The sequence below is a fragment of the Montipora foliosa genome, chromosome 5 (assembly GCF_036669935.1).
Source record: "Montipora foliosa isolate CH-2021 chromosome 5, ASM3666993v2, whole genome shotgun sequence".
Classification (NCBI taxonomy): Eukaryota; Metazoa; Cnidaria; class Anthozoa; order Scleractinia; family Acroporidae; genus Montipora; species Montipora foliosa.
Genome location: NC_090873.1, coordinates 6,899,072 through 6,913,428, shown reverse-complemented (window position 1 = coordinate 6,913,428; position 14,357 = coordinate 6,899,072). Strand labels below are relative to the sequence as shown.

Here is a 14,357-nt window from a genome sequence, read left to right as displayed (position 1 = left end):
GTTTTCCCATTCCATGTGCGGAACTTTGCTGCCAATATTTGAGGAGTTTGTTTTATTTTTTATTATTATAATTTCGTTTACTTACGTTTTCAAGAGAATTTGAGTAAACTCCAGCCTTGCCTGCTAAACTGATTCTTGGGTTCCAGAAGCACTGGAAAGAGCGTTTCCGAGTGTCCTATTTTAACATTTCCTGGGGAGGGGGAGGGGGGCATACCCCCAGACCCCCAGACCCCCAGACCCCCAGACCCCCAGACCCTCCTAGGCAGCTCGGGCCTTCGGCGGTCACAAGGCGCCTTGCGACGCCAAAAATTGTCTCGTCCGGTGCTTTCAGAAATATGTCCGCTGCTTTACAAAGCTGTCGAAAACCCTGATAAACCGCGCTAAAATATCCCTGTATTAGTAAACACCACCCATAGAAAACCCGAGTATCTCGAGATGCGCAGAACGTATGCGCAATAACAATAGTAGGCACCGTCGTTAAGCCAAAATCATCTTTATCTCCGGGACAAGAAAAACAGGTTAATCAACACTTTTTCAGGTAAATGTTATAGTTACTTGACCATGCCCAAGATTGTAGCCAGACTGATTATGTCTATTTTTGCCCGCGTTGTAAGATCCTCCCCCTCCCCCACAGGAGTTGCCTCTTGCCTTCCCGCTACCTCCCCCAGAGTAACCTCCACCACCTCCACCACCCCCTCCATGTCCGTATGCCCCAGCACCTCCTCCAAATCCTCCAATGGCATTGTAGTGTAGGGCTCGTCCACCCACTCCTCCCTGAAGAAATCCTCTGCCACCTTCTCCGCCATATCCAGATGTACCGTTAAAATTTGGCGAACTTCTTCCACTGGAATAAAATCCGCCACCGCCACCACCTACATGATACATTGAAATTATACCGAGATCTCATAGAGTCTATCTAGGATGTTTTTCTCTGGAAGCTAGTTTCCTGATAAAGTAGACTGAGTAGCTGGTGGAATATTTTATCCCGGGATTATTTAAACACGTGCAAGTAAATGTTGTATTTTGGCCTCAAATGCGAGCGGCTGTGGGATTTCAACTCATCGTTATGCCACTCGCGGCCTAAGAGCAACCATTAATTTACTCGCGCGTCTTTAAATAATCCCGCGGTAAAACATCCTGCCAGCTTCGCAGGCTACGAAAAAGGGTTTCAAATTAAAAAAAAAGCATGTCTTCATTAAAATTACAATCAAATCGCTGGAACCGGTATACAATCGTATAAAATTATCTTTACTACTTTTTTCTGCACGCGTTTTATAATATCTCGCCCTCGTTCCTGCTGGTAGTCTGACCCTCCCAGCTGCGTTGCGTGACGACTGACACTAAAAACGCCTGCAAGGGATACTAACTTGCAAGCAAGTTCTCTCGACGGGGTGGGGGTAGTGGACGAAAGAGGGGTTAGGGCCTCCACTCCGCCCCCTATCCCCTTGAAAGAGACCCAAGGTCGATCTCAAGTGAGGTACATTTTTCCCTGTTTGTTTACTCCACTTTTTAGCGTGAATTTGCTCAGAGGGAAAATATCTTTTTAGAAATTATAAAAAAACGCTTTTCTTGGAGGCAGAGGTTGCATAGCATAGTTAACGAGTTACTTAATGTAGCAAATTTCTGCACAATTTTAGTTGAAAATTAACGAACACTTGCTTTACAGAACTATCTAGTACCACTGACGCCCTATATTTTTTTCGTTTGAATACTTTATTGCTCCTGTAAAGTTAAACGCATATGTAAAATCATAGCCTGCAAAGCAGGCGTATTTTGGTAAGAATCGAGACCGGAGTCGGGAGAAATATCGGACGACATCTTGGATAACGAGACCAACAGAGGACTGGGGCGAGTCCAAAAAAATGCACTCAGTAGCGACCCATCCTCTACTTCCAAAATGACAATTATCGACAATTTCTAATCTCTAAATTGACTATTATCGTCAATTGAGGATGCTTAGGGCTTGATAGGGATTATGGGAAATGAATATCTATTTTTAAAATCCGAACCCAAATGCCTGAACTTGCAGGACCCGAACCAGGGAATGTTAGACTATCACATCGCCAACTGCCAGAACATTATTTTTTTAAATATGTTAGTTTTTTTTTTCATCCGAATGCTGCTGTAAACGTGTATTATCACCCGCTAAGAAACAAGTTTAAACAGGAGAAAATATCGGTTACCAAACCTCAAGAGAAAGCTAACCATTTTAAAATCAAGCACTAGACTTACTTGTTCTACTTTAACTTTTTTCTTTTCATCTGCTACCACAAGTCTTGGGACAGAGTAATCTAAAGTGACGATAACAGTCAATCCAGAGAAAATGAGGAATTGTCGATGATCGTCATTTCAGAGGTATCTACTCTGGAACTGATATTTTTATACACGTCTACTGTGGCAAAAAAACCTTAAAGTGTATGGCCTTTCGCCACAGTAAACCCAAGTGTAACCTCAAGCAATGCATTGTCTTACCCATAGCGCTTTTGTCTGAAGCCTGGGCACCTTGTCCACCACTTCCTCCTGACAAAGACTGGAACCCAGTTTTCCCAGTTGTTGCTGTATTTGCATCACATTCTAAATGCCGTGAAGTCACAGTTTCGACGCCCCCTCCCCCTCCAGCTACTATCAAAGGTGTGTTCGTTCCTCTGACTACAAACGTACCTCCACCTCCACCTGAGGTCGAAGAGTGGTAGTTAATACCACCTTCTTGACCAACGAGTATCTGAATGGTTTCGCCTTTTATTAAGCTAAACGTTCCTATCATCCTGGCTCCTCTTCCCCGATACTGTTGACTATTGTTGCGTGTATCGTACCCCCCTGCAGCTCCTCTTGCATCAATTCGGTAGTCACCAGTGTACGGAACTGTCCACCGCTGTATACCGCTCACCACTGCAACTTGACCTTCATGGTCTTTGCCTCTGTAATAACTGCCAAGTGAAGTTGGACCCAGTCTACCACTTGCACCAAGAGTTGTGAACAAAGCTCCATATGCTGTATAATAGAACCAAACTAATTATTCAACGAACCACCGGCAAGTACCCCCTCTTCCTCCTGGCGACTCACGTTGATACCCATGGAGCTTAAGGCAAATGTTTTACCATCCAGTTTTGACGGTGACAACAGCAATAACAGTGGCAATTAACGTTGATAATGACCGTGACTGTGACAATGACAATGACAATGACATGGATCATGCAAATAACAATGGGAATCATATTGACAACGGTAATCACAATGATAATGGCATTGTCAATGGCAATGACTGAGACAATGACAATGACATTGATCATGACAGTAACAATGGGAATCACATTGACAACGGTGATGAAAATGGCATTGTCAGTGGCAATGACAATGACTGTGTCGCTGGGACAATGACTTTGACATTGCTCATGACAATAATTATGGCATTGACAGGGGCTACGGCAATGACTGTGAGACTGTCAGAGAAAAAATGGCAGTTCGCGTACCATTAACAATGGCAGTGGCAATGGCATTGATTATGAAAATAACAATGGAAATCACATCGACAACGCTCATCACAATCGCATGGGCAATGGCAGTGACTATGACTGTGACGATGACAATGAGCAATGGTAGTGGCAACGTCACTGACAATGGCAGCAACAGTGGTGATGACAACGACATTGATCATGACAATAACAATGTCAATGACTGACAATGACATTGAGAGATGGCTGTGACAGTACCATTGACAACTTGATGACGATGAATATGACATTACTCTTTACCGTGACAATGTCAATCACAATGACAATAAGAGGTAGTGTTTTTTGAAGTTATAAACTTGTTATTAGAGGTAAATCGTCACAACCCCATTGGTCGATGAGTGTTTGTCTTAGTAACGCGGCGATCCTCCTTTGAGTAGAGATGTCATCTGAGACATTTCTATTTCTCAGAAAACCTAACGGTAGAGATTGACAACTTAATTAAGAAACCTTGTGATCAGTTCAGTGAATGGTGGCGTGATAAGCTTGAGCACATGAGCATTTATACCTTCATAACCCGTCCCCTTGCTTATAGATACACTTGCTATTATATTAGCAAATTTTCTGGTGTGATCTCAGGTATTGTGAAGGTCTTACACCGGTTAATCTCAAATTGAAACAAGTGCTGGCTCATTTAAGTCTACGATGTCAAAGTGTAGAATCGCATAGTAGTAGTTGTAGTATAGAATCGCATTCCTACGGGAATTCTCGCCATCTGATTGGCTATCGAGGAAAGGTATTCAGTGGGGAATTGCAACTTTAAAACGAGGCTGACCGATATTGCACCGTAGCAACGGGTGGCGTTACATAGCAACGGAGACAAAACTTAGAAACAACTAACAGTCGAGGTAGCTCTTTGAAATGGTTTTTTTGGGGGCGCATTTATAATACTGTAACATTCGACAAAAGGTAAATTGAATGGCCTCATCGCGGCTTCTCGTGCGATATCGGTTTTCGCGTAAAATTTAACGTGGAATTTCCTCCTGAGGTGGTGAATTTTCCCATAGAATGTTTGTGAAAAGTGATTTAGGCGCTTTCTCGAACCTCGTCTCTGTGCAAAATTGCAACTACAACCGGTTGCACTATGAAGTGGCTATGCATTTTAGTGGTGTTCTGGCATACTTTTCTTTTTCGTAAAAAAAATACTGTTTAAGGTGAGCGATCGATTGTCACACCTACCAGAATTATCGATATCCTTGGCAGAGGGAATTTAGGGGCGAGATGTTTGAAATAGATAGCAAGCATGAAATGGGTACGCTGCATCTGGTTTCCATACCACAAAATCTGATTTTTGGGATTATCAGTTGTCGCACCTTTGGAGCGAAGATTTAGGACATCACTTTAAAAGAGGATAAGCTGCAACTAATGTTCTTTGTTACCTCTGCGGCATGTTTTCCCGTCTCCAATGTATCCTGGCTTGCAAGTACAGTTGTAGGAACCAAGAGTATTGGTACATGAGGCATTAGCGTGACAAATTGACAGCGAAGCCGCGGTACATTCATCAACGTCTACAGCAAAAGACAAAGTCACTTTTAGTCAGAAGAAGAAGAAGGATTCAAATTGTGGAAGATAAGTGGTACTATTGTATCTGATTGTGACGACCGATGATGGTGATGGTGATGATGGTGATGATGATCATTGATGTTGGGTATGGTGATAGTGGTGATGGGGAATGGTGATGAGCAATGATGGTGGGGATGATGATGATGATGAAGATGATGATGTCGTTGTGTGTGACGATAATTCCAAATTGTTTCTTTTCCGAACCTGACCTCTCATGAAACAACATTATTTCCTGTACTTCACAGTGGGACTGTTGTTATGCTGTTATAACACCATTAGTAACAGGAATGAAATTCTACTGGCATAAATGAAACCTTAAAATCTAGTAACAATGCTAATCGTAAGCGTGAATCAATCACTTTATCAAAAGTGTTTTCAACTAGTTAGTGGGATGGCACAAAAGGACCTACACTTCTCAGACTTCAGATATAACAAAATTACGTAGGCAGAATATTACTGGGCTTCTACTAAGTCGCTTCTCTACAAGAAAATGTTCTCGTTCTACGAGAAGAATAATCATCTTTTCCGAACCTATCATCGTTTTCAAATCGCGTGGATTCTGTAACACGTCGTTTAAAACAATTCTGTTTTTTGAGAGTCCATTTTTAAGCTCATGTGTTGTATTTATGTACTCCGTTTTTTTAGTAAATTGTGATGAATTTTATGATTTAACTTGTACAGTCTGCCGCTTTTTTCTCACCTTTACAAGTTTTTCCGTCGCCAAAGTATCCTGGCTTGCAAGTGCAGTTGTAAGAGCCAATTGAGTTGTTGCAGAAGGCGTTAAGGTCACAAACGGGGGATGAGGCTGTACATTCGTCGACATCTTAAGGAAAAAGCAAAAAAAGAAAAAACTTGACAACAGTTCCCTCTCCTCCTCAGCCCAATAGGCCATTTGCGAGTTCATGTCTGCCTCCTTTTCAGAGCGAGTCCAAGTGCGAAGTTTTTCGTACGAAAATTAGTTTTCATTCACATGTAAAGTAGAACTGATTACCATCACAAAAACTTGGCACTTAGACTCGCTTTGAAGAGGACGCAGACATGAACTGGGAAATGGCCCCATTAGTTGCCACTTCCCAAGGCTCTTACGATTAGGGCGCGGAATTGGAAAAAGATGTTATAAATGGCAAATGCAAACAGAAGGAGGCTGAGGAATGTGAAAGTTGGAATGCTGAAAAGAAGGATGAATCTGCAGGAAAAAAGATCAGGTGTATCAAAAGGAAAAGGATATGGGAAAGACCAGAGGAAGATGATGACGATGATGATGATGATGATGATGATGATGACGACCATCTCATACCAAAATGTGACGCAAAATGTGACAGGGAAGGATTATCATTTTATATAGCATCTTTTTCTACCAGCAATGTTTAAAAAGGCTCCCGAATTTTTGTTTTTTGTCAGTACCTAAATACTCAAGGTTAACAGAGGGCATTCAGAGTCAGAGTCAGAGTCAGGGTCACGCGAAGCTTAAGTCACAAGACTCATTCCGTTTTACGTGAAACGTGAAACGGCAAGCCGACGTTTGCCGTTTCATTTAAACGTGAATCTCTCTAATGGCCGTAACATGGCAATTCTTGAAACATTAATTAACCTATTTTGCTTCCAAATTTGTTCGTCTAGATTACTAGAGTTTCGATTCATTCAAATGTTCGATGAATTCAAAGTTTTGATGGATGTTGCATCTTTGGTGCGAGATGTTCATAAGTACCAAATTCGGACTGTTGACCAATTTATATGGGCGAAATCAAGAATTCAAAGAAAATCGACACCTTTGAATTTTGATCCCGATAGCTTTGAATTTTGAATTTGAATTTTGATCCCGATAAAGCACCAGGTGAGAATGATGATAATAAGCAAAGAAACGAGGATGACAAAATGGAACAGGAAGGAAAAGCAAAAATCTTATGACGAGAATAAGAGCGGGACAGATATGGAAAAAGGGAAGAGAACAGGACAAAAGCTCGTGGAGAGTGCAACAGAACCCACCTCCAGTTTTCATGTCGCAATATGCGAATAACGCCGTACCCGGTTTTATAGTCGACAGCCAGTACTTGGCGCTGATAACTTGACCTTCGCTCGCTTTTATTTCTTGGCAAGACACGGCTGCCAGTTCAGGGATAGAACCCAGGGCGACTGGAATTGAAAGATACAGGGATCGTTAGTTCTCTAACTTTAATAGGCCAGTTTTGTATTCTAACGGTTAGACTGGATCTAGGATGGACTGGATCCCTAATGCGGTTTTCCTGCATTAGCTTCAGTTTCATGTTCGATCCAACCCAACCATTAGACTACGAAACTGGCTTATTTAAGCTTTGTCTCAGAGATTGACTTCTAGCTCAAATTCGGCGACTTCGGCGTCAACTTCAGCTTCGCTTTCGGCTTCGAACTTTTGAGGCAAAGAACACGAATGGATAGTTCCCATGCAATTTTCTTTTCGCAAAATACGCAAAAAAGGAAAAAGAGCTCTACTCCGCTCAACGAGTTGCCATTACTCGAACGGCGTGAATCACTAGTTGTTTTCCAGCGCATGAAACAGATGACACCGTTCCACATTTGTTGCACAATGTTGTATGGCCCGTTTACACGAGCAATTTTTATGTGACAATTTTTATTTGTCGTAAATGGTTTGAACCCAGGAGTCATATCATAATTAAGTAAAGTACGATCGTCCTGGGGAGTGTAGTCCTGAGAAGAACTGTTTGAGATGACATTGACTGACTGCTCGTGTAGACGGGGAAATTTGACCAATTTTTATGTGACAAATGTATTTACTGAAAAGCTGGCGTGTTCTAGCTTTTGTGACAAATGAAAATTGTCAAATACGAAAAATTGCTCGTGTAGACGACTCGTCACATAAAATGTGGCGAATTCTTGCCTCTTAGTTCAGAAAGACCAGGCACCCTTGCCTTGCTGTTGTCCAAAGGCATTGCTGACCCACTCAACTGGAAATTGTCAGCTTTTATTTTTGTGCTACCAACACCATCAAATGTATTTGTCATATAAAATTGCTACATAAAAAGTTTCTCGTATAAACAAGGCTTTATCGGAAAGAGCGACAGCCGTGGGTGCTCCTTAGTCAATCATGTATTCCATTCACCTCTGTTTATGTCTCGTCTGAAATAATATCGGTCTGGATCAGGGACAAAATCCTCTGGTCTGGCTTCTTTGGTACGATTACTGAACTCACACATGCGCAGAGACATCACAAAGTTTAGGCTTTGGCATCGAACATCTTCGCGGCAGACTAACGCACATGGTATTCCGATATTGGCGCGCATGGTTCTGTAGATGTGTTTCTGCAACATCCAGCCCAAGATGGACTCCTCCGATCCAGTCGCATGGCACGTCTGAGTCTCTGCCACAGTGATAATTTGACAAAAGGCAACTAAAGTCGCGAACACAGAGAGAGGTACCATGTCCTTTTGGGTCGAGCACTCTGAAACGTTGGTGTTGAGAAATCTGAAAACGAATTCGTAATGCCGATTTGAAAATGGAAACTGTCATGACACAAATGTACATTTGAAGTGTGGGTTATCGTAGACCAAAGAAGGCAGGCTGTTGCTTCATTGTTTTTTTTTCAGCAAAGTAAAAAAAATTCTCTTAAGCCGCTGCTACAAGTTGAAACTTTTAGCTGAAACTTATGTGGAACGGCGCTGCAAAAAAGTTTCAGCAGGCGTTGCACCGTGTAACATAAAAGGTCGAAACTCGTTCGGGAACGTTGAAACTGGTCTCGAAATGTTGTTTACAAATACATCGTGTTGTCTTTAGAACCTTTTGATTGAAATTTCACTTTTTATTGGCTTTGAAACACGGGAAAGTGGTCATACTTTGATCCATAACCGATCGATGAAGGGGAATTGGTGGGTCACATTCCACAGGTCACTCGTTGCAGGGTCTTGCAGGTCATTGTTTTACGTTTTTGAAAGTAACCCAAAACCCTCAATTTAGCTAACCCTAGGCATAAAAACCAACCTTAGGCCTAGGGTTAGCCAAATTGAGAATTAGGGTTACTTTCCAAAATGACCTGCAACGAGTGATCTGTGGAATGTCACCTGTGTTTTAGACCCGCTGAAGGGGGTTTGATACCGGGTTGACGTCACAAATAAATTTTCATCGGTGTTGTGGATCAAAGTATGACCACTTTTCTCGTCTTTCAAGCCAATAAATAAGTGAAATTTCAAGTAAAAGGTTCTAGGAACAACACGATGCATTTGGGACAATTTCGGAGAATTTAGTTCTTTCCTTTTTCAGCGCAAATTACTGGTATGCGTTCTGGGCTAAACGAGGCAAAAGAAAGCTTACAGAAAAAGAACACGACATTTCAGGCTATTTCCTGTGCCATTTAAGAATAAGGTGTGTTTTGTTCCAATTGAACAGTATAAGTTGAGTTTTTTTCCTGGTAGTTTACAGGGGTTATCAGTCACACGTTTCAACCCTTGTGGGTTTCTGGTCACACGTCACGACATTTTTTCATATTTGGAAAGTAAAATTTAGGTGGACGTCAACCAAAGGTTTCTAGGACGAATTCCACTGCCGCTGAGGGAACAGGAATGTTGTCATGGAAACAATTGAATGACGTCCACCTCAATGTTATTTTCGAAATACGAAAAAATGTCGTTGAGGGGCTTGTGTGACTTATAACCACTTTAAGTTTGTCAGTTGATAGCTGTTGAAGTTTCGCGTTGATTAAAAATTAGAAATATTTTTTAAGCTGTTGGCTAATATCAATACTTTGTTTATTTTTTGGTTTTAAAGTTGTTATTTCCAAAGAACCGGTTCACCCGTGATGTTTTGAAAGCTCTCAAATTGCACACGTCTATGGCCCGTGCAGTTTTTAGATCTTTCAAATTAATCACACGTGTCTATAAATCACGAAATTCCTTTTGGATCTCTTGAAAACGAAGCCAAGATGACTTCGAAACGTCGTCTTTCATCGCCAATCTTTGTTGCGAAGAGATTAATATATCTGAAATTTACTCAACGGCTCTCTTCGTGGCATTTCCCTCAAGTTCCTCTAATTATCAGTGATTCATTGATTATTAATGTTGCGAAAGAGCCGACATTAGCTTATTTCATATTGAGAGGAATTGAATGACATTTTAAAATTAATCTGCCGCAATTTGCTTTGAGAAACGTTTTGTTAGGATAAAGGAAAAGCTCTCAAATTTTCAATGTTGCATTGAACTGAACTGCATGTTGAATTGCACCATTGTTGCAATTGTCAAATGTTTAACTAATATCTGGTCAAGAATGATTGAAGGATATTTTTTAATTAATTTAATTGGAATTTAGCTTTTGAAGATTGCTTCGTTAGGATAAAGGAAAAGCTCTATCTAACTGTAAGAAATGGTTTTGTTTAATTAATGGTTCTTTAGGTAATAGTTTCGTGGAATATTAATTTCTACATCCCGTTTTTCACGTTTTTAATTTTCTGTTGACAATGTTTTTATAAAGAAATAAAATGTTTTGCCCTGGAATAATCAATTACTAACGTCCTTTGTTGCTGTTGTCAATCATGTAGAGCAATTGATGAAAGAGTAAACATTTAATTAACTAATTGCTTAAACAATTTTCCGAATCGCACTCCGCAATTTATCGTCCTTATTCGAAAAGACAAGAGTGTCTTATATTTTCTTAAAAAGGCTGCGCTTCCTTCAATCTCGTTCCCAGGGCTTTTCTCTGTCAAAAAGCACTTCCTTGTCAGATGTCTAAAGGCCAACTTTCAGGCCTCTTTCCGCCACGTTATCGGCAGTTTTGCATCCGTGCATGGGCCCGTTTTTTACAATTGAAAGCGTACATGTTTTAATGCAATTCCTTTCTTACCAGGTGATGCACTCAATATCTTCTATTTCCTCAAAACCTGTTTATGTACATGTTGACCAAATGGATCAATTTTCCAGTACCTGTAAAGCTAATTTTGGAAGTAATAACCTTCAAATTGCATCTCCAATCCAGCGAAACAGTGGATCTTGATAAACTTACAGAAAGGGACTGAAATGAAAATGCTGATATATTGTTAAAACTTTCGAAAATTTGGTTTTATTCGGCAAACGGACGAAGAAAAATTTGCTAGCTGACGATAGCTCTAGCTTCGACAGAGCCAACGAGTTTTGCGTCATGGTGACATAAGGGACTAAAAGCGCTTTCCATTTGACAGAACTGACAGGCCAGACCAGGCATGTGGAAAGGCTTACTCTACAACGCCTGATTCCCACGTTGTCTTTGTTAGTCGTTTGTCTTATGCGTATTTTAAATAAACGCGACTTCAATGAACGCGATTTGAAAGGAATTTTGCTTCCCAATAACTGATGAAATTAACTCGAAGTATTCAAATTCACATTAATTTCATGAAGAGTTAATTTCCTATAATAAGGTAGATGGAATAATCGGGAAAGACTTACGAACGTGAATGGTTATATTTTTTTTAAGGTGGCGTTTTCGTCCACGTCAGCGTCGCAGGTCTTTTTAAAGTCCCTATTCTCTCTCACCTTTAATTGAGCTATTTTCCGTTTCGAAGTTTAGTTTGAATGAGTGTGAATAGAAACTCCCTAGTGACTTTGACGGTGGCCTCTAGTGGTTTTTGAGGGTAATTTAAGTCGGACTATTTCGATGGACGCAGGACGTTGCTATTTTTTTAGTATCAGAAGAGCGTTGTTTTGTATTTTATCAGTGTTATTAATTATTATACCATTCATCTTCAATACCCTTGCTGGCCACTAATTTAAGTATTAAAACGGGAGCTAATTACTCTAAATTTTCACCTGCTCTTCCATGAGCCACCAAAAGATCAGTAACTACATTCTCTACGGCTCTGTACAAAAAAACGTGCTAATTCCACAGAGTTTTTAAGCACTCGGGTATGACGGGTATTGCAGCACAGGAATTTGGTTTATTTTTGCTCGTGTCAGAAAAATAGAGAACATAACGAATTGCATCCGTCACGAAAAAAGCAGCACCTTTGGCTCGTGTATTTTTTAGGCCTTAAATGTTCATCTAGGAGTTCGAGATTTTTTTCTCCGTTTACCTTTCGAATGCATTCCCTAACAAAGGATCGGTCGGACGAAGTAAAGAAAAACAACAAGAAACCAAGAACCAATCTGAAAAAACAGTTCCGAGTTGCATGAAGAATCGATAGGCTGGGAATAGAAACAGTTAACATAAGTGCGTCCCACGTAGACAGAAAGCCTCTTCTATGGAAGGGTGTCACATTTGCTCCGGGGTTGTAGTTGAAACTGAATTGAAAGCTGTATGGGCAAAAATAATGCTTATGTTTCCGGATAAACTAGTTAAATGTTTCACTAAGCCAATACCTTTCCTCTCATCACTTTTTTTTCTTTTCAAAACTAAAAAATATGAGTCGTTCGGACAACTGTTAACAAAGACAAAAGCGGACGGCCTTACTAACCTTGTTGGCTTAATAAAACCTCTTCGATACAAATTCCAGGGTCCGTAATTATGGATGCAGTATTTTCTGTCGTGTATTTAATCTTAACATTTGGTTTTGTTTTAAACGATTTTACATACCTCGTTTTTCGCTCTTTAAGAAAGCCTGCACTCAGTCGCTTGGACATCAACTAATATGTTCCTCGTTAAAACAGATGTCTTTTATTAATTACAGCAATCTCTCTTAGCAGGTGTCATTTGCAGAACTTTATTTGCCTTAGCAGTGATGAGGTTGGAAAGGCTCCAGGTGTTCGTATACAATGATGTTGAATTTTATTTAACAAAAGATGAGCAAGTGATAAACGAGAGTAAAATGAGGCAGTTTGGCCCAGTGGTTATAATTAGGGCACTTGCCTTGATAATTAATAATTATTGTGATCCGGAGATCTCGGGTTCAAGTCCCATTTTGCCCACTGGTTGAATTTGATCCTGGTAGTCCCTTGTTCCATTCTGGCCTGCGCTTGTAAGTAGTCAATTGGTTTGCCTCTGGAAGTCCATAATGTTCGCTTAGTAAAATATTCTATATACAAGGCTAAAAGTTAAAAAATTAAAATATTCAAACCAAACGTTTTCGGCTGTTTGCCATCATCACCCTGATGGTGGCAAACAGCCGAAAACGTTTGTTGTTGTTGTTGTTCTTTTCTGTTTTTGTGTGCCTGTAATTGACCCTGAAAAACCCCTACAGGGGGCTATCAATTTCAGTATTTTATGCTTGTATGTACGTATGTATGCATGGAAATTTAACTTAAATACAGTTGACGAAAAATCTTAATCACAACTTTGTTCAAAGTGAAGTTATAATATATTTTTCTTCATTCAAGATGAAATTCAGTTTGAAAAGGATTAAGCTTTATGTAGGCGTGTTTTTCCCTTGAAAGATGATGCGAGACTTTCCAGTTTCCAAAGAATGAGCGCTAAGTCAGGGGCCGCGGAGCACGTTTGAAAGTGGGGGGGAAGGGCTATGTTTTGGTATGGATCACGGAAATTTGAGGGGAGGGGAAAGAGGTTTAGGACGAAACAACACCATAGGAAAAAAGTGCCCCTCCCCCCCCCCCCCCCCCTAGTCCCTACCTCTCAGCCCTCTCCTCCTTCCCTGTAAGTGTTCACAAGAGACCGTCAATATTTGACAAACCCATTATTTGTTGGACCTTTTTTTCGTTCATGTAGATCAGTGTCGCCTCAGTTGAGAAAATTGGGTAATAAGTGATTAACTTTCTAGTATCATTCACTATAAAGGCAGCTAATAATTATTCAAGTTCTTTCGTTTGTCAATTTAGTTTTCGATTTCGATCGAGTACAGAATAGGTTCAGTGGGAGGCATTTTTGCACGGATTATCATTTCGTTTCGTTTGTATATAGTTTCCTTGAGTCTTCAAGGTCTTGGAGTAGTTTATGGAAAAAGTTAAGTTTGAAAACGGAGAAGTGTCGAGCTGCTTGTTAATCCAAGGGCAGAGTGCAAACTTAAATATACGTCATAAATACTCAGCTGGGAGTATCTTAAAAGGACTTAAGTTATTTTTCTAAATTTTTACCAATTTGTTAACAAGGTTTGACTAAACGGTAACCAATTAACAGTATCTCTGAATAAACATCTGCGCCTACAAAATGAATGACAAAATTACCATTGACGAGACATTTTGTTGGCACTCAAGGGTAAATAGTGCATGAGGAGTTGAATTTGATGAGAGTGGAAAACAGGCACGGGAGAAGCTAATGATGACCACCGCTCTGGGCTAACTCCCCAATGTGCAGTATTGTAGTCTTGAACGTTCATTTGTCCATAAGAGAGTTTAGGGTCCGGAATAAAAATATGTTGAGTGATGATTTAAAACGGTATGTCTG

The 14,357-nt window shown here is 40.4% G+C and overlaps 1 protein-coding gene across 3 annotated transcripts; it reads right to left on the bottom strand.

Moving 5' to 3' along the window:
- Positions 1-261: 261 nt before the first annotated feature.
- LOC138003489 (uncharacterized) lies at positions 262-12,668 on the bottom strand. Of its 3 annotated transcripts, none has more exons than XM_068849588.1 (7): positions 12,597-12,668; positions 8,170-8,531; positions 7,059-7,205; positions 5,773-5,895; positions 4,889-5,017; positions 2,473-2,991; positions 262-872 (listed from the first exon to the last, which is right to left on the bottom strand). In XM_068849588.1, exons 1-7 carry the CDS (start codon positions 12,641-12,643, stop codon positions 535-537), a joined length of 1,665 nt encoding a protein of 554 aa, XP_068705689.1. In that variant the 5' UTR covers positions 12,644-12,668; the 3' UTR covers positions 262-534. The 3 variants fall into 3 exon arrangements, with proteins under 3 accessions (XP_068705689.1, XP_068705690.1, XP_068705691.1); XM_068849589.1 differs by having other exon boundaries at positions 7,098-7,205; XM_068849590.1 differs by lacking the exon at positions 12,597-12,668 and adding an exon at positions 12,478-12,588.
- Positions 12,669-14,357: the final 1,689 nt, after the last annotated feature.